Below are 18,111 nucleotides of genomic sequence, written 5' to 3' on the forward strand. Positions count from 1 at the left end.
TGGCCCAACATCTTCTCCTGATGGGTAATGGCATGGCGAACAGAGTCCAGGTCCGCTGGGTTCATTACTGGCCGGATCGTTCTGTCACGGTTTACTAAGCCAGAACCCAGAAGCAGACCAGGACAAGGCGAGTTGAAACGAAGGTGAGTATTTATTTAACAGATTCCAAAAACGATGTAGAATAATCCAGGGGACAGAGCGGACGGCGGGGATGAGTAGGTGGAGGTGCAGTGGTAGATCCAAGAATGGCTCGGCAGCCGCCGACAACCAGGCAGGGGTTGGGTGAAGGTTCCGGGAGATTGATGTTCATGGCTAACGATCCGGCAGGGAATGGATGTTAGGCCAGAGCCTAAGAAGGGTGATGATCAGGACCAGGTGTGCAGATTGCTGATGGGATGCAGGTGCGGAAATCAAGAGAGCTCCCCGGAGCGTTCCAGAACCCTCGGGAAACAGGAGATCACGAACATAAAAACTAGTCCACAGACAGGACCCGACTCAGACTGCCGGGATCGTTACATATATACAGAGATCTAACATGAAGCAACATTTACAATGGTGTGGTGAATAACAGTTTATATTGAGTGCATGTGTGTACCTGTGCGTGTGTTTTAGAGGTTGTGTTTTAGCCGTGTGTTCGTGCTGTGGCCTGTACCTGTGTGTCTTTCAGAAAGGGTCTGTGAGTATATTTAGCTGTCCCACTTTAGCGCCCTGATTCCCTTATTCTCTAAAGGAAAAACAGTCCCTGTGTTTCAAACCTGCTTTGTCATGAGACACAGACACACACACAGCCGCTCCACTTTGCCACCATTGAGCAGAGAGAGAGACGACATGGTTGCATTACTGAGAGAAGAAACATTACCGTGCGTGTGTGTGTGTGTGTGTGTGTGTGTGTGTGCGTGCGTGCGTGCGTGCGTGCGTGCGTGCGTGCGTGCGTGCGTGCGTGTGTGTGTGCGTGTGTGTGTGTGTGTGTGTGTGGGCTGGCTGTGCATGTCTCGCTGTGTCCCAGTTTCCTTTAACTGAGGCTCCTTGGCACTGAGAACAGCAGAGAGAGATAGAGGCAGGCATTGGCTGAAAACAGGGCTCCGCTTTGATTGGTGTGTTTGATGGGGAGGGGGGGGGGCTCAGTCAGCCGTTCTAACCGCTGTGTATAGTAGAGCATCGGCCTTCTCCTTTTCTCCACTACAACACTGTAGTACTGCGTCAGACAGACATGGCCTGGTCTCCTCTACAACACTGTAGTACTGCGTCAGACAGACATGGCCTGGTCTCCACTACAACACTGTAGTACTGCGTCAGACAGACATGGCCTGATCTCCACTACAACACTGTAATACTGCGTCAGACAGACATGGCCTGGTCTCCACTACAACACTGTAGTACTGCGTCAGACAGACATGGCCTGGTCTCCTCTACAACACTGTAGTACTGCGTCAGACAGACATGGCCTGGTCTCCACTACAACACTGTAGTACTGCGTCAGACAGACATGGCCTGGTCTCCACTACAACACTGTAGTACTGCGTCAGACAGACATGGCCTGATCTCCACTACAACACTGTAATACTGCGTCAGACAGACATGGCCTGGTCTCCACTACAACACTGTAGTACTGCGTCAGACAGACATGGCCTGGTCTCCACTACAACACTGTAGTACTGCGTCAGACAGACATGGCCTGGTCTCCACTACAACACTGTAGTACTGCGTCAGACAGACATGGCCTGGTCTCCACTACAACACTGTAGTACTGCGTCAGACAGACATGGCCTGGTCTCCACTACAACACTGTAATACTGCGTCAGACAGACATGGCCTGGTCTCCACTACAACACTGTAGTACTGCGTCAGACAGACATGGCCTGGTCTCCACTACAACACTTGTGGTACTGCGTCAGACAGACATGGCCTGGTCTCCTCTACAACACTGTAGTACTGCGTCAGACAGACATGGCCTGGTCTCCACTACAACACTGTAGTACTGCGTCAGACAGACATGGCCTGGTCTCCTCTACAACACTGTAGTACTGCGTCAGACATGGCCTGGTCTCCACTACAACACTGTAGTACTGCGTCAGACAGACATGGCCTGGTCTCCACTACAACACTGTAGTACTGCGTCAGACAGACATGGCCTGGTCTCCACTACAACACTGTAGTACTGCGTCAGACATGGCCTGGTCTCCACTACAACACTGTAGTACTGCGTCAGACAGACATGGCCTGGTCTCCTCTACAACAGTGTAGTACTGCGTCAGACAGACATGGCCTGGTCTCCTCTACAACACTGTAGTACTCGTCAGACAGGCATGGCCTGGTCTCCACTACAACACTGTAGTACTGCGTCAGACAGACATGGCCTGGTCTCCACTACAACACTGTAGTACTGCGTCAGACAGACATGGCCTGGTCTCCTCTACAACACTGTAGTACTGCGTCAGACAGACATGGCCTGGTCTCCACTACAACACTGTAGTACTGCGTCAGACAGACATGGCCTGGTCTCCACTACAACACTGTAGTACTGCGTCAGACAGACATGGCCTGGTCTCCTCTACAACACTGTGGTACTGCGTCAGACATGGCCTGGTCTCCACTACAACACTGTAGTACTGCGTCAGACAGACATGGCCTGGTCTCCACTACAACACTGTAGTACTGCGTCAGACAGACATGGCCTGGTCTCCTCTACAACACTGTAGTACTGCGTCAGACAGACATGGCCTGGTCTCCACTACAACACTGTAGTACTGCGTCAGACAGACATGGCCTGGTCTCCTCTACAACACTGTAGTACTGCGTCAGACAGACATGGCCTGGTCTCCTCTACAACACTGTAGTACTGCGTCAGACAGACATGGCCTGGTCTCCACTACAACACTGTAGTACTGCGTCAGACAGACATGGCCTGGTCTCCACTACAACACTGTAGTACTGCGTCAGACAGACATGGCCTGGTCTCCTCTACAACACTGTAGTACTGCGTCAGACAGACATGGCCTGGTCTCCTCTACAACACTGTAGTACTGCGTCAGACATGGCCTGGTCTCCACTACAACACTGTAGTACTGCGTCAGACATGGCCTGGTCTCCACTACAACACTGTAGTACTGAGTCAGACATGGCCTGGTCTCCACTACAACACTGTAGTACTGCAGTCAGACATGGCCTGGTCTCCACTACAACACTGTAGTACTGAGTCAGACATGGCCTGGTCTCCACTACAACACTGTAGTACTGCGTCAGACATGGCCTGGTCTCCACTACAACACTGTAGTACTGAGTCAGACATGGCCTGGTCTCCACTACAACACTGTAGTACTGAGTCAGACATGGCCTGGTCTCCACTACAACACTGTAGTACTGAGTCAGACATGGCCTGGTCTCCACTACAACACTGTAATACTGCGTCAGACAGACATGGCCTGGTCTCCACTACAACACTGTAGTACTGCGTCAGACAGACATGGCCTGGTCTCCACTACAACACTGTAGTACTGCGTCAGACAGACATGGCCTGGTCTCCTCTACAACACTGTAGTACTGCGTCAGACAGACATGGCCTGGTCTCCTCTACAACACTGTAGTACTGCGTCAGACAGACATGGCCTGGTCTCCACTACAACACTGTAGTACTGCGTCAGACAGACATGGCCTGGTCTCCACTACAACACTGTAGTACTGCGTCAGACATGGCCTGGTCTCCTCTACAACACTGTAGTACTGCGTCAGACATGGCCTGGTCTCCACTACAACACTGTAGTACTGCGTCAGACAGACATGGCCTGGTCTCCACTACAACACTGTAGTACTGCGTCAGACAGACATGGCCTGGTCTCCACTACAACACTGTAGTACTGCGTCAGACATGGCCTGGTCTCCACTACAACACTGTAGTACTGCGTCAGACAGACATGGCCTGGTCTCCACTACAACACTGTAGTACTGCGTCAGACAGACATGGCCTGGTCTCCACTACAACACTGTAGTACTGCGTCAGACAGACATGGCCTGGTCTCCACTACAACACTGTAATACTGCGTCAGACAGACATGGCCTGGTCTCCACTACAACACTGTAGTACTGCGTCAGACAGACATGGCCTGGTCTCCTCTACAACACTGTAGTACTGCGTCAGACAGACATGGCCTGGTCTCCTCTACAACACTGTAGTACTGCGTCAGACAGACATGGCCTGGTCTCCACTACAACACTGTAGTACTGCGTCAGACAGACATGGCCTGGTCTCCACTACAACACTGTAGTACTGCGTCAGACATGGCCTGGTCTCCTCTACAACACTGTAGTACTGCGTCAGACATGGCCTGGTCTCCACTACAACACTGTAGTACTGCGTCAGACAGACATGGCCTGGTCTCCACTACAACACTGTAGTACTGCGTCAGACAGACATGGCCTGGTCTCCACTACAACACTGTAGTACTCGTCAGACATGGCCTGGTCTCACTACAACACTGTAGTACTGCGTCAGACAGACATGGCCTGGTCTCCACTACAACACTGTAGTACTGCGTCAGACAGACATGGCCTGGTCTCCACTACAACACTGTAGTACTGCGTCAGACAGACATGGCCTGGTCTCCACTACAACACTGTAGTACTGCGTCAGACAGACATGGCCTGGTCTCCACTACAACACTGTAGTACTGCGTCAGACATGGCCTGGTCTCCACTACAACACTGTAGTACTGCGTCAGACATGGCCTGGTCTCCTCTACAACACTGTAGTACTGCGTCAGACATGGCCTGGTCTCCACTACAACACTGTAGTACTGCGTCAGACAGACATGGCCTGGTCTCCACTACAACACTGTAGTACTGCGTCAGACATGGCCTGGTCTCCACTACAACACTGTAGTACTGCGTCAGACATGGCCTGGTCTCCACTACAACACTGTAGTACTGCGTCAGACAGACATGGCCTGGTCTCCACTACAACACTGTAGTACTGCGTCAGACAGACATGGCCTGGTCTCCACTACAACACTGTAGTACTGCGTCAGACATGGCCTGGTCTCCACTACAACACTGTAGTACTGCGTCAGACAGACATGGCCTGGTCTCCACTACAACACTGTAGTACTGCGTCAGACAGACATGGCCTGGTCTCCACTACAACACTGTAGTACTGCGTAGACAGACATGGCCTGGTCTCCACTACAACACTGTAGTACTGCGTCAGACATGGCCTGGTCTCCACTACAACACTGTAGTACTGCGTCAGACATGGCCTGGTCTCCACTACAACACTGTAGTACTGCATCAGACAGACATGGCCTGGTCTCCACTACAACACTGTAGTACTGCATCGTCAGACATGGCCTGGTCTCCACTACAACACTGTAGTACTGCGTCAGACATGGCCTGGTCTCCACTACAACACTGTAGTAGAGTAGAGTACAGCACAGAGCAGGGTAGAGCAGAGTAGAGTAAAGCAGAGTGGAGCAGAGTAGACCGTAGTGTAGAGTAGAACATAGAGTTCTACAAAGTTGAGCAGAGTAGATTAGAGTATATATGAGTAGAGCACAGAGCTGAGTAGTGTAGAGCAGAGTACAGTACAGAAAAGAGCAGAGTAGAGTCAGTATGAAAATGTATGCACTCACTAACTGTAAGTCGCTCTGGATAAGAGCGTCTACTAAATGACTAAAATGTAAATGTAAATGTAGAGTAGAGCAGAGTAGATCACAGAGCAGAGTAGAATAGAGCAGAGTACAGCGTAGAGATGAGTAGAGTACAGAGTAGAGGCGAGCAAAGTAGAGCGCAGAGTAGAGCACAGACCTGAGTAGTGTAGAGCAGAGTACAGTACTGCAGAGTAGAGCGGAGCAGAGTATATCACAGAGCAGAGTAAAACAGAGCAGAGTAGAGCACAGAGCAGAGTAGAACAGAGTAGAGCAGTGCAGAGTACAGCACAGAGTAGAGCAGAGTAAAACAGAGTAGAGCAGAGTGCAGAGTAGGACATAGCAGAGTAGAATAGATCCCAGAGCAGAGTAAAACAGAGTAGAGCAGAGTAAAACAGAGTAGAGCAGAGCACAGAGCAGAGTAAAACAGAGTAGAGCAGAGTGCAGAGTAGGACATAGCAGAGTAGAATAGATCCCAGAGCAGAGTAGAACAGAGTAGAGCATAGAGTAGAACACAGAGTAGAGCCGAGCAGTGTAGATTAGAGCAGCGCAGAGTAGATTAGAATAGAGTAGATTAGAATAGAGCAGAGTAGAGCACAGAGCAATGTAGAGCAGTGCAGAGTACAGCAAAAAGCAGAGTAGAGGAGAGGAGAGAACAGAGCAGAGTAGAATACAGCATAGAGATGAGTAGAGTAGTGCAGAGTAGAGCATAGTAGAGTAGAACACAGAGTAGAGCAGAGTAGAGCACAGAGTAGAGGCAAGCAAAGTAGATCACAGAGCAGATTAGAGCACAGAGCAGAGTCGAGCAGAGTCGACCACAAAGTAGAGCAGAGCAGAGCAGAGTAGAGTAGAGTAGAGCAGAGTAGAGCAGAGTAGAGCGGAGCAGAGTAGATCACAGAGTAGAGTAAAACACAGAGTAGAGTAGAGCACAGAGCAGAGTAGAACAAAGTAGAGTAGAGCACAATACAGCAGGGTAGAGTAGAGTGGAGCAGAGTATAGCACAGAGCAGAGTAGAGCACAGAGCAGAGTAGAACAGTAGAGTAGAGCAGTGCAGAGTACAGCAATGAGCAGAGTAGAGCAGAGAAGAATACAGAGTAGAGGCGAGCAGAGTAGAGCAGAGCACAAAGCAGACTAAAACAGTGTAGCGCAAAACAGAGTAGAGCTCAGTAGAGCAGAGCGCAGCGTAAAGAAGAGCAGAGTAGAACAGAAAAGAACACAGTAGAGTGCAGTGTAGAACAGAGTAGAGCAGAGCACAGAGGAGAGAAAAACAGAGTAGAGCAGAGGAGAGCAGAGGAGAGTAGAGCAGAGAGCAGACAAAAAAAGCGTAGGGTAGAGCGCAGAGTAGAGCAGAGCAGAGTAGAGCATAGAGCAGAGTAGAGTAGAACAAAGTATAGTAGAGCAGAGTAGAGCAGAAAAGAGTAGAGTAGAGCGCAGAGTAGAAAAGAGTAGAGTAGAGCACAGCATAAAGTAGATTAGAGTAGAGCACAGAGCTGAGTAGAGTAGAGCAGAGCAGAGTATAGTACAGCAAGGTAGAGTAGAGTAGAGCGGAGCAGAGTATAGCACAGAGCAGAGTAAAACAGAGCAGAGTAAAACAAAGCAGAGTAGAACAGAGTAGAGTACAGCACAGTAGAGCACAGAGCAAAGTAGAACAGAGTAGAGCAGTGCAGAGTAGATCACAGAGCAAAGTAGAACAGAGTAGAGCAGTGCAGAGTACAGCACAGAGCAGAGTAAATTAGAGCAGAGTAGAGAAGGTCACAGAGCAGAGCAGAGTAGAGTAGACACAGAGTAGAGTAGAGCAGAGTAGAGTAGAGCGGAGTAGTGGAGTAGAGCAGATCACAGAGTAGAGCAGAGTATAGTAGGGCAGAGTATAGTAGAGCCGAGCATATTAGAGCATAGCGTAGTGTAGAGCAGAGTATAGTAGAGCAAAGCAGAGTAGAGTGGAGCAGAGCAGATTAGAGTAAGTGTAGAGCAGAGTAGAGCAGCATAGGGTAGAGCAGAGAGCAGAATAGAGTAGAGCAGAGTATAGTATAGCAGAGTAGAGTAGAACACAGAGTAGAGCCGAGCAGATTAGAGCATAGCGCAGAGTAAAGTAGAGTAGAGCAGAGTAGAACAGAGTAGAGCAGAGTAGAACAGAGTAGAGTAGAGCACAGAGCAGAGTAGAGCAAAGCAGAGTAGAGTAGAGCCGAGCAGATTAGAGTGTAGCGCAGAGTAGAGTATAGTAGAGCAGAGTATAGTACAGCTGAGCCAAGTAGAGCAAAGTAGAGTAGAGCACAGAGCAGACTAAAACAGAAAAACAGAGCGCAGAGCAGAGTAGAGTGCAGATGGCAGTGTAGAGCAGAGTAGAGTAGATTAGCATAGGGTAGAGCAGAGAATAGAGCAGAGTAGAGTAGAGTTTGTGTCTCTGTGTGTGTTTGTGTGTGTGTAGAGCAGAGTAGAGTGCAGAGTAGAGTAGATCACAGAGCAGATTAGACCACAGAGCAGAGTAGAGTAGATCACAGAGCAGAGCAGAGTAGATCACAGAGCAGAGTAGAGTAGAGCACAGAGCAGAGTAGATCACAGAGCAGAGTAGAGTAGAGTATAATACAGCAGGGTAGAGCAGAGCAGAGTAGAGCAGAGTACAGTAGAGTACAGTACAGCAGGGTAGAGCAGAGCAGAGCAGAGTACAGCAGAGTACAGTACAGCCGAGTAGAGTAGAGTACAGTACAGTAGAGTAGAGCAGAGTACAGCAGAGTAGAGCAGAGTACAGTACATCAGGGTAGAGCAGAGTACAATACAGCAGAGTACAGTACAGCAGAGTAGAGTAGAGTACACTACAGCAGAGTACAGTACAGCAGAGTATAGTAGAGCAGAGTACAGTACAGCAGGGTAGAGCAGAGTACAGTACAGCAGAGTATAGTAGGGCAGAGTATAGTAGAGCCGAGCAGATTAGAGCATAGCGTAGTGTAGAGCAGAGTATAGTAGAGCAGAGCAGATTAGTGGAGTGGAGCAGAGCAGATTAGAGTAAGTGTAGAGCAGAGTAGAGCAGCATAGGGTAGAGCAGAGAGCAGAATAGAGTAGATCAGAGTATAGCAGAGTAGAGTAGAGTAGAGCACAGAGCAGAGTAGAGCACAGAGCAGAGTAGAGCAAAGCAGAGTAGAGTAGAGCCGAGCAGATTAGAGTGTAGCGCAGAGTAGAGTATAGTAGAGCAGAGTATAGTAGAGCTGAGCCAAGTAGAGCAGAGTAGAGTAGAGCACAGAGCAGACTAAAACAGAGAAAAACATCACAGAGCAGAGTAGAGTGCAGAGTGCAGTGTAGAGCAGAGTAGAGTAGAGTTTGTGTCTCTGTGTGTGTTTGTGTGTGTGTAGAGCAGAGTAGAGTAGATCACAGAGCAGATTAGATCACAGAGCATAGTAGATCACAGAGAAGAGCAGAGTATATCACAGAGCAGAGTAGAGTAGAGTATAATACAGCAGAGCAGAGTAGAGTACAGTACAGCAGGGTAGAGTATAGTAGAGTACAGCAGAGTACAGTACAGCAGAGTAGAGTAGAGCAGAGTACAGTACAACAGGGTAGAGTAGAGCAGAGTACAGTACAGCAGAGTAGAGTAGAGCAGAGTACAGTACAGCAGGGTAGAGTAGAGCAGAGTACAGCAGAGTAGAGTACAGCAGAGTAGAGTAGAGCAGAGTACAGTACAGCAGAGTACAGTACAGCAGAGTAGAGTACAGCAGAGTAGAGTATAGCAGAGTACAGTACAGCAGAGTACAGTACAGCAGAGTAGAGTAGAGCAGAGTACAGTACAGCAGAGTACAGTACAGCAGAGTAGAGTATAGCAGAGTACAGTACAGCAGAGTACAGTACAGCAGGGTAGAGTAGAGCAGAGTACAGTACAGCAGGGTAGAGTAGAGCAGAGTACAGTACAGCAGAGTAGAGTAGAGTACAGGAGAGGAGAGCAGAGTGGAGTACAGTACAGTGTGTTTGTGTGAGGGGTGTGTGTGTGTATGTGTGTGTGTGTTTGTGTGTGTGTGTATGTGTGTATGTGTGTGTGTGTGTGTGTGTGTGTGTGTGTGTGTGTGTGTGTGTGTGTGTGTGTGTGTGTGTGTGTGTGTGTGTGTTCTCTGCAACAAGCTCTCACAGTCTAACTGCAGAATTAGACCTTCATCCACATTCTCCAAACATCACATTTCGAAGTTGAGGGTTCAGTTTAGGCATTAATTCTGAATTGCTAAGATAAGGGTTAAGGTTAGGGATAGGGTTATGAGTTGTTAAGGTAAGGGTTAGGGTTAGGGATAGGGTTATGAGTTGTTAAGGTAAGGGTTAGGGTTAGGGATAGGGTTATGAGTTGTTAAGGTAAGGGTTAAGGTTAGGGATAGGGTTATGAGTTGTTAAGGTAAGGGTTAAGGTTAGGGATAGGGTTATGAGTTGTTAAGGTAAGGGTTAAGGTTAGGGATAGGGTTATGAGTTGTTAAGGTAAGGGTTAAGGTTAGGGATAGGGTTATGAGTTGTTAAGGTAAGGGTTAAGGTTAGGGTTATGAGTTGTTAAGGTAAGGGTTAAGGTTAGGGTTATGAGTTGTTAAGGTAAGGGTTAAGGTTAGGGATAGGGTTATGAGTTGTTAAGGTAAGGGTTAAGGTTAGGGTTATGAGTTGTTAAGGTAAGGGTTAAGGTTTGGGATAGGGTTATGAGTTGTTAAGGTAAGGGTTAAGGTTAGGGTTATGAGTTGTTAAGGTAAGGGTTAAGGTTTGGGTTAGGGTTATGAGTTGTTAAGGTAAGGGTTAAGGTTAGGGTTATGAGTTGTTAAGGTAAGGGTTAAGGTTTGGGATAGGGTTATGAGTTGTTAAGGTAAGGGTTAAGGTTTGGGTTAGGGTTATGAGTTGTTAAGGTAAGGGTTAAGGTTAGGGTTATGAGTTGTTAAGATAAGGGTTAAGGTTTGGGATAGGGTTATGAGTTGTTAAGATAAGGGTTAAGGTTAGGGATAGGGTTATGAGTTGTTAAGGTAAGGGTTAAGGTTAGGGATAGGGTTATGAGTTGTTAAGGTAAGGGTTAAGGTTAGGGTTATGAGTTGTTAAGGTAAGGGTTAAGGTTAGGGTTATGAGTTGTTAAGGTAAGGGTTAGGGTTTGGGATAGGGTTATGAGTTGTTAAGGTAAGGGTTAGGGTTATGAGTTGTTAAGGTAAGGGTTAAGGTTTGGGATAGGGTTATGAGTTGTTAAGGTAAGGGTTAAGGTTAGGGTTATGAGTTGTTAAGGTAAGGGTTAAGGTTAGGGATAGGGTTATGAGTTGTTAAGGTAAGGGTTAAGGTTAGGGATAGGGTTATGAGTTGTTAAGGTAAGGGTTAAGGTTAGGGTTATGAGTTGTTAAGGTAAGGGTTAAGGTTAGGGTTATGAGTTGTTAAGGTAAGGGTTAAGGTTAGGGATAGGGTTATGAGTTGTTAAGGTAAGGGTTAAGGTTTGGGATAGGGTTATGAGTTGTTAAGGTAAGGGTTAAGGTTAAGGTTATGAGTTGTTAAGGTAAGGGTTAAGGTTTGGGTTAGGGTTATGAGTTGTTAAGGTAAGGGTTAAGGTTAGGGATAGGATTAAAACCCAAAATAAAAAACCAGTGTCCATGACTGGGATCGAACACGCAACCTTCTGATCCATGGACATCAGTGGAGGTTAGGGTTAGGGTTACGACTGGGATCGAACACGCAACCTTCTGATCCATGGACATCAGTGGAGGTTAGGGTTAGGGTTACGACTGGGATCGAACACGCAACCTTCTGATCCATGGACATCAGTGGAGGTTAGGGTTAGGGTTACGACTGGGATCGAACACGCAACCTTCTGATCCATGGACATCAGTGGAGGTTAGGGTTAGGGTTACGACTGGGATCGAACACGCAACCTTCTGATCCATGGACATCAGTGGAGGTTAGGGTTAGGGTTACGACTGGGATCGAACACGCAACCTTCTGATCCATGGACATCAGTGGAGGTTAGGGTTAGGGTTACGACTGGGATCGAACACGCAACCTTCTGATCCATGGACATCAGTGGAGGTTAGGGTTAGGGTTACGACTGGGATCGAACACGCAACCTTCTGATCCATGGACATCAGTGGAGGTTAGGGTTAGGGTTACGACTGGGATCGAACACGCAACCTTCTGATCCATGGACATCAGTGGAGGTTAGGGTTAGGGTTACGACTGGGATCGAACACGCAACCTTCTGATCCATGGACATCAGTGGAGGTTAGGGTTAGGGTTACGACTGGGATCGAACACGCAACCTTCTGATCCATGGACATAAGTGGAGGTTAGGGTTAGGGTTACGACTGGGATCGAACACGCAACCTTCTGATCCATGGACATCAGTGGAGGTTAGGGTTAGGGTTACGACTGGGATCGAACACGCAACCTTCTGATCCATGGACATCAGTGGAGGTTAGGGTTAGGGTTACGACTGGGATCGAACACGCAACCTTCTGATCCATGGACATCAGTGGAGGTTAGGGTTAGGGTTACGACTGGGATCGAACACGCAACCTTCTGATCCATGGACATCAGTGGAGGTTAGGGTTAGGGGTTACGACTGGGATCGAACACGCAACCTTCTGATCCATGGACATCAGTGGAGGTTAGGGTTAGGGTTACGACTGGGATCGAACACGCAACCTTCTGATCCATGGACATCAGTGGAGGTTAGGGTTAGGGTTACGACTGGGATCGAACACGCAACCTTCTGATCCATGGACATCAGTGGAGGTTAGGGTTAGGGTTACGACTGGGATCGAACACGCAACCTTCTGATCCATGGACATCAGTGGAGGTTAGGGTTAGGGTTACGACTGGGATCGAACACGCAACCTTCTGATCCATGGACATCAGTGGAGGTTAGGGTTAGGGTTACGACTGGGATCGAACACGCAACCTTCTGATCCATGGACATCAGTAGAGGTTAGAGTTAGGGTTACGACTGGGATCGAACACGCAACCTTCTGATCCATGGACATCAGTGGAGGTTAGGGTTAGGGTTACGACTGGGATCGAACACGCAACCTTCTGATCCATGGACATCAGTGGAGGTTAGGGTTAGGGTTACGACTGGGATCGAACACGCAACCTTCTGATCCATGGACATCAGTGGAGGTTAGGGTTACGACTGGGATCGAACACGCAACCTTCTGATCCATGGACATCAGTGGAGGTTAGGGTTAGGGTTACGACTGGGATCGAACACGCAACCTTCTGATCCATGGACATCAGTGGAGGTTAGGGTTAGGGTTACGACTGGGATCGAACACGCAACCTTCTGATCCATGGACATCAGTGGAGGTTAGGGTTACGACTGGGATCGAACACGCAACCTTCTGATCCATGGACATCAGTGGAGGTTAGGGTTACGACTGGGATCGAACACGCAACCTTCTGATCCATGGACATCAGTGTGTATTTTTTTTTATGGCCTTATTTCTATTACAGCATATTGGCTGACTGTCATTCATATTCCATCCATCCAGCTCAATGTAACATTGATAGGTTTATGCTACTACATGATACTAGAATTTTCCCTAAACCCATCATGAGGTTGCTATAACCTAGCCTACGAATTTTACAAAGTAGGTGCACAAGTCGACAGAAATGAAAGTAATCAAGGTGAATGGAATTAAGAAATACATAAATACAATAAAATACAGTAGAATACAGTATATACATATGAAATGAGTAAAGCAGTATGTAAACATTATTAAAGTGGCCAGTGATTCCATGTCTATGTATATAGGGCAGCAGCCTCTAAGGTGCAGGGTTGAGTAACCGGGTGGTAGCTGGCTAGTGATGGTTATTTAACAGTGAAACATTCAATACTGCCTTGCACACTCTTGCCTGCATCTAGCTGATCTAGGATGTAATCATTAGTCCAACAGTTGCAAACAATAGTTTCTATTGGACAAATTCAGGTATGTTAATCCCCATTTCGTTCTGTTTGCTTCCGTTTAAGAAACGTTTTTTCAACAGAATCGGCAGAATGAATACACCCCTGATCACACGCAAACACAGCCACATATAAACTGCCTGATCACTTTGCTTGTTGTATATATAATTCCTTCTTGCATCTAGATGCTCTCCTCCCCTCACCTTTTCCCTTGGCTTGTGGACTTCAGCGCACAATACATCAGCTGTCTGTGACCAGGCGAAAAAACCTTTCTAAGCCAAACCTTCACACCATAACCGCTAACCGCAACACACAACCTACATCATTGTCATCATATTAACAGTGTGTTTTAATCAATTATTTGGCGACGTGAATATATCTAGTATAGTTTTATCTAAAAAGGATAACTTTTTTTAATGTTTCACTATTATTTTTTTCTTCTGAAATTCACTGAGGAGGATGGTCCTCCCCTTCCTCCTCTGAGGAGCCTCCACTGATGGACATCCCATCCACCAACCCGGTCCACAAAACCCAAGCCTACTTGATGGCAATAGCGCTCACTGTTGCCCCTAGTGGCGGGTTTTGAAGGCATTCCCCGATGTCCTCAGGACATGGATAGATGTCCAATTTCTACATCAATCTTGAACGACCTGGCTGGTTCTCTGTAAGGTGAGAGCAGCGTGTGAAGTAAGAGAGAACGTAGAGTCTGGACCTGCTCTCTCTTCTGACCAACCACCACTGTCCTACAAACACGCAGCGGACTGCCCCAAGCACCATACAGGTCACCCTCATCTCTCCATCTCTCCACCCCTCCACTCCCCTGCCCGTGTGTCTGTGTGTGTGTGTGTGTGAGGGTGTGTGTGTGTCTGTGTGTGTGTGAGGGTGTGTGTGTGTCTGTCTGTGTGTGTGTGTGTCTGTGTGTGTGTGAGGGTGTGTGTGTGTCTGTGTGTGTGTGTGTGTGTGTGTGTGTCTGTGTGTGTCTGTGAGGTGTGTGTGTGTGTGTCTGTGTGTGTGTGTGTGTGTGTCTGTGTGTGTGTGAGGGTGTGTCTGTGTGTGTCTGTGTGTGTGTGAGGGTGTGTGTGTGTGTGTCTGTGTGTGTGTGTGTGTGTGTGTGTGTGTGTGTGTGTGTGTGTGTGTGTGTGTGTGTGTGTGTGTGTGTGTGTGTGTGTGTGTGTGTGTGTGTGTGTCTGTCTGTGTGTGTCTGTGTGTGTGTGAGGGTGTGTGTGTGTGTGTCTGTGTGTGTGTGTGTGTGTGTGTGTGTGTGTGTGTGTGTGTGTGTGAGGGTGTGTGTGTGTGTGTGTGTGTGTGTGTGTGTGTGTGTGTGTGTGTGTGTGTGTGTGTGTGTGTGTGTGTGTGTGTGTGTGTGTGTGTGTGTGTGTGTGTGTGTGTGTGTGTGTGTGTGTGTGTGTGTGTGTGTGAGGGTGTGTGTGTGTGTTACTCACAGCAGTTGGTGACAGCGAAGCTGTTGGCGACCTCCAGGTTGTCTATGTGAGGAGTGAGGCGGAAGTCCTGGGTTCCATACTGGACCATTCCAATCCGGAACGCACTGTACTCCTGGTCCGCACCGCGTGGGAACAGCCCTCCTACACACACAGGGAGAATGGTTAGCTGGTTATCCAGCTAGTCTGGCAGTACTCTGGGAGAATGGTTAGCTGGTTATCCAGCTAGTCTGGCAGTACTCTGGGAGAATGGTTAGCTGGTTATCCAGCTAGTCTGGCAGTACTCTGGGAGAATGTTTAGCTGGTTATCCAGCTAGTCTGGCAGTACTCTGGGAGAATGTTTAGCTGGTTATCCAGCTAGTCTGGCAGTACTCTGGGAGAATGTTTAGCTGGTTATCCAGCTAGTCTGGCAGTACTCTGGGAGAATGTTTAGCTGGTTATCCAGCTAGTCTGGCAGTACCCTGGGAGAATGTTTAGCTGGTTATCCAGCTAGTCTGGCAGTACTCTGGGAGAATGGTTAGCTGGTTATCCAGCTAGTCTGGCAGTACTCTGGGAGAATGTTTAGCTGGTTATCCAGCTAGTCTGGCAGTACCCTGGGAGAATGTTTAGCTGGTTATCCAGCTAGTCTGGCAGTACTCTGGGAGAATGGTTAGCTGGTTATCCAGCTAGTCTGGCAGTACTCTGGGAGAATGTTTAGCTGGTTATCCAGCTAGTCTGGCAGTACTCTGGGAGAATGTTTAGCTGGTTATCCAGCTAGTCTGGCAGTACTCTGGGAGAATGGTTAGCTGGTTATCCAGCTAGTCTGGCAGTACTCTGGGAGAATGTTTAGCTGGTTATCCAGCTAGTCTGGCAGTACTCTGGGAGAATGTTTAGCTGGTTATCCAGCTAGTCTGGCAGTACTCTGGGAGAATGTTTAGCTGGTTATCCAGCTAGTCTGGCAGTACTCTGGGAGAATGTTTAGCTGGTTATCCAGCTAGTCTGGCAGTACTCTGGGAGAATGTTTAGCTGGTTATCCAGCTAGTCTGGCAGTACTCTGGGAGAATGTTTAGCTGGTTATCCAGCTAGTCTGGCAGTACCCTGGGAGAATGTTTAGCTGGTTATCCAGCTAGTCTGGCAGTACTCTGGGAGAATGTTTAGCTGGTTATCCAGCTAGTCTGGCAGTACCCTGGGAGAATGTTTAGCTGGTTATCCAGCTAGTCTGGCAGTACTCTGGGAGAATGTTTAGCTGGTTATCCAGCTAGTCTGGCAGTACTCTGGGAGAATGTTTAGCTGGTTATCCAGCTAGTCTGGCAGTACTCTGGGAGAATGTTTAGCTGGTTATCCAGCTAGTCTGGCAGTACTCTGGGAGAATGTTTAGCTGGTTATCCAGCTAGTCTGGCAGTACTCTGGGAGAATGTTTAGCTGGTTATCCGGCTAGTCTGGCAGTACTCTGGGAGAATGTTTAGCTGGTTATCCGGCTAGTCTGGCAGTACTCTGGGAGAATGTTTAGCTGGTTATCCGGCTAGTCTGGCAGTACTCTGGGAGAATGTTTAGCTGGTTATCCGGCTAGTCTGGCAGTACTCTGGGAGAATGTTTAGCTGGTTATCCGGCTAGTCTGGCAGTACTCTGGGAGAATGTTTAGCTGGTTATCCGGCTAGTCTGGCAGTACTCTGGGAGAATGTTTAGCTGGTTATCCGGCTAGTCTGGCAGTACTCTGGGAGAATGTTTAGCTGGTTATCCGGCTAGTCTGGCAGTACTCTGGGAGAATGTTTAGCTGGTTATCCGGCTAGTCTGGCAGTACTCTGGGAGAATGTTTAGCTGGTTATCCAGCTAGTCTGGCAGTACTCTGGGAGAATGTTTAGCTGGTTATCCGGCTAGTCTGGCAGTACTCTGGGAGAATGTTTAGCTGGTTATCCGGCTAGTCTGGCAGTACTCTGGGAGAATGTTTAGCTGGTTATCCGGCTAGTCTGGCAGTACTCTGGGAGAATGTTTAGCTGGTTATCCAGCTAGTCTGGCAGTACTCTGGGAGAATGTTTAGCTGGTTGTCTGGCAGTACTCTGGGAGAATGTTTAGCTGGTTATCCAGCTAGTCTGGCAGTACTCTGGGAGAATGTTTAGCTGGTTATCTAGCTAGTCTGGCAGTACTCTGGGAGAATGTTTAGCTGGTTATCTGGCTAGTCTGGCAGTACTCTGGGAGAATGTTTAGCTGGTTATTATCTCGCTAGTCTGGCAGTACTCTGGGAGAATGTTTAGCTGGTTATCCAGCTAGTCTGGCAGTACTCTGGGAGAATGTTTAGCTGGTTGTCTGGCAGTACTCTGGGAGAATGTTTAGCTGGTTGTCTGGCAGTACTCTGGGAGAATGTTTAGCTGGTTGGTCTGGCAGTACTCTGGGAGAATGTTTAGCTGGTTGGTCTGGCAGTACTCTGGGAGAATGTTTAGCTGGTTGTCTGGCAGTACTCTGGGAGAATGTTTAGCTGGTTGTGTCTGGCAGTACTCTGGGAGAATGTTTAGCTGGTTGTCTGGCAGTACTCTGGGAGAATGTTTAGCTGGTTATCTAGCTAGTCTGGCAGTACTCTGGGAGAATGTTTAGCTGGTTGTCTGGCAGTACTCTGGGAGAATGTTTAGCTGGTTGGTCTGTGGCAGTACTCTGGGAGAATGTTTAGCTGGTTGTCTGGCAGTACTCTGGGAGAATGTTTAGCTGGTTATCCAGCTAGTCTGGAAGTACTCTGGGAGAATGTTTAGCTGGTTATCCAGCTAGTCTGGCAGTACTCTGGGAGAATGTTTAGCTGGTTGTCTGGCAGTACTCTGGGAGAATGTTTAGCTGGTTTCAGGTCTGGCAGTACTCTGGGAGAATGTTTAGCTGGTTAGGTCTGGCAGTACTCTGGGAGAATGTTTAGCTGGTTGTCTGGCAGTACTCTGGGAGAATGTTTAGCTGGTTGTCTGGCAGTACTCTGGGAGAATGTTTAGCTGGTTGTCCAGCTAGTCTGGCAGTACTCTGGGAGAATGTTTAGCTGGTTGTCTGGCAGTACTCTGGGAGAATGTTTAGCTGGTTAGGTCTGGCAGTACTCTGGGAGAATGTTTAGCTGGTTATCCAGCTAGTCTGGCAGTACTCTGGGAGAATGTTTAGCTGGTTGTCTGGCAGTACTCTGGGAGAATGTTTAGCTGGTTGTCTGGCA

At 48.2% G+C, this 18,111-nt stretch overlaps 1 protein-coding gene across 7 annotated transcripts in view; it reads right to left on the reverse strand.

Moving 5' to 3' along the window:
- Positions 1–18,111, reverse strand: part of LOC121561257 (glutamate receptor 2) — a 103,220-nt gene that overhangs the window by 66,945 nt on the left and 18,164 nt on the right. For all 7 annotated transcript variants that reach the window (XR_006659456.1, XR_006659455.1, XR_006659454.1 and 4 more), the window contains exon 2: positions 14,961–15,101. Coding sequence is in view for 2 of the 7 variants with exons in the window: in XM_045218010.1 (XP_045073945.1) it covers positions 14,961–15,101 (141 nt within the window). In the remaining 5 variants the exon portion in view is untranslated. The remainder of the gene's footprint in view (positions 1–14,960; positions 15,102–18,111) is intronic.

Source organism: Coregonus clupeaformis, unplaced genomic scaffold, assembly GCF_020615455.1.
Source record: "Coregonus clupeaformis isolate EN_2021a unplaced genomic scaffold, ASM2061545v1 scaf1314, whole genome shotgun sequence".
Classification (NCBI taxonomy): Eukaryota; Metazoa; Chordata; class Actinopteri; order Salmoniformes; family Salmonidae; genus Coregonus; species Coregonus clupeaformis.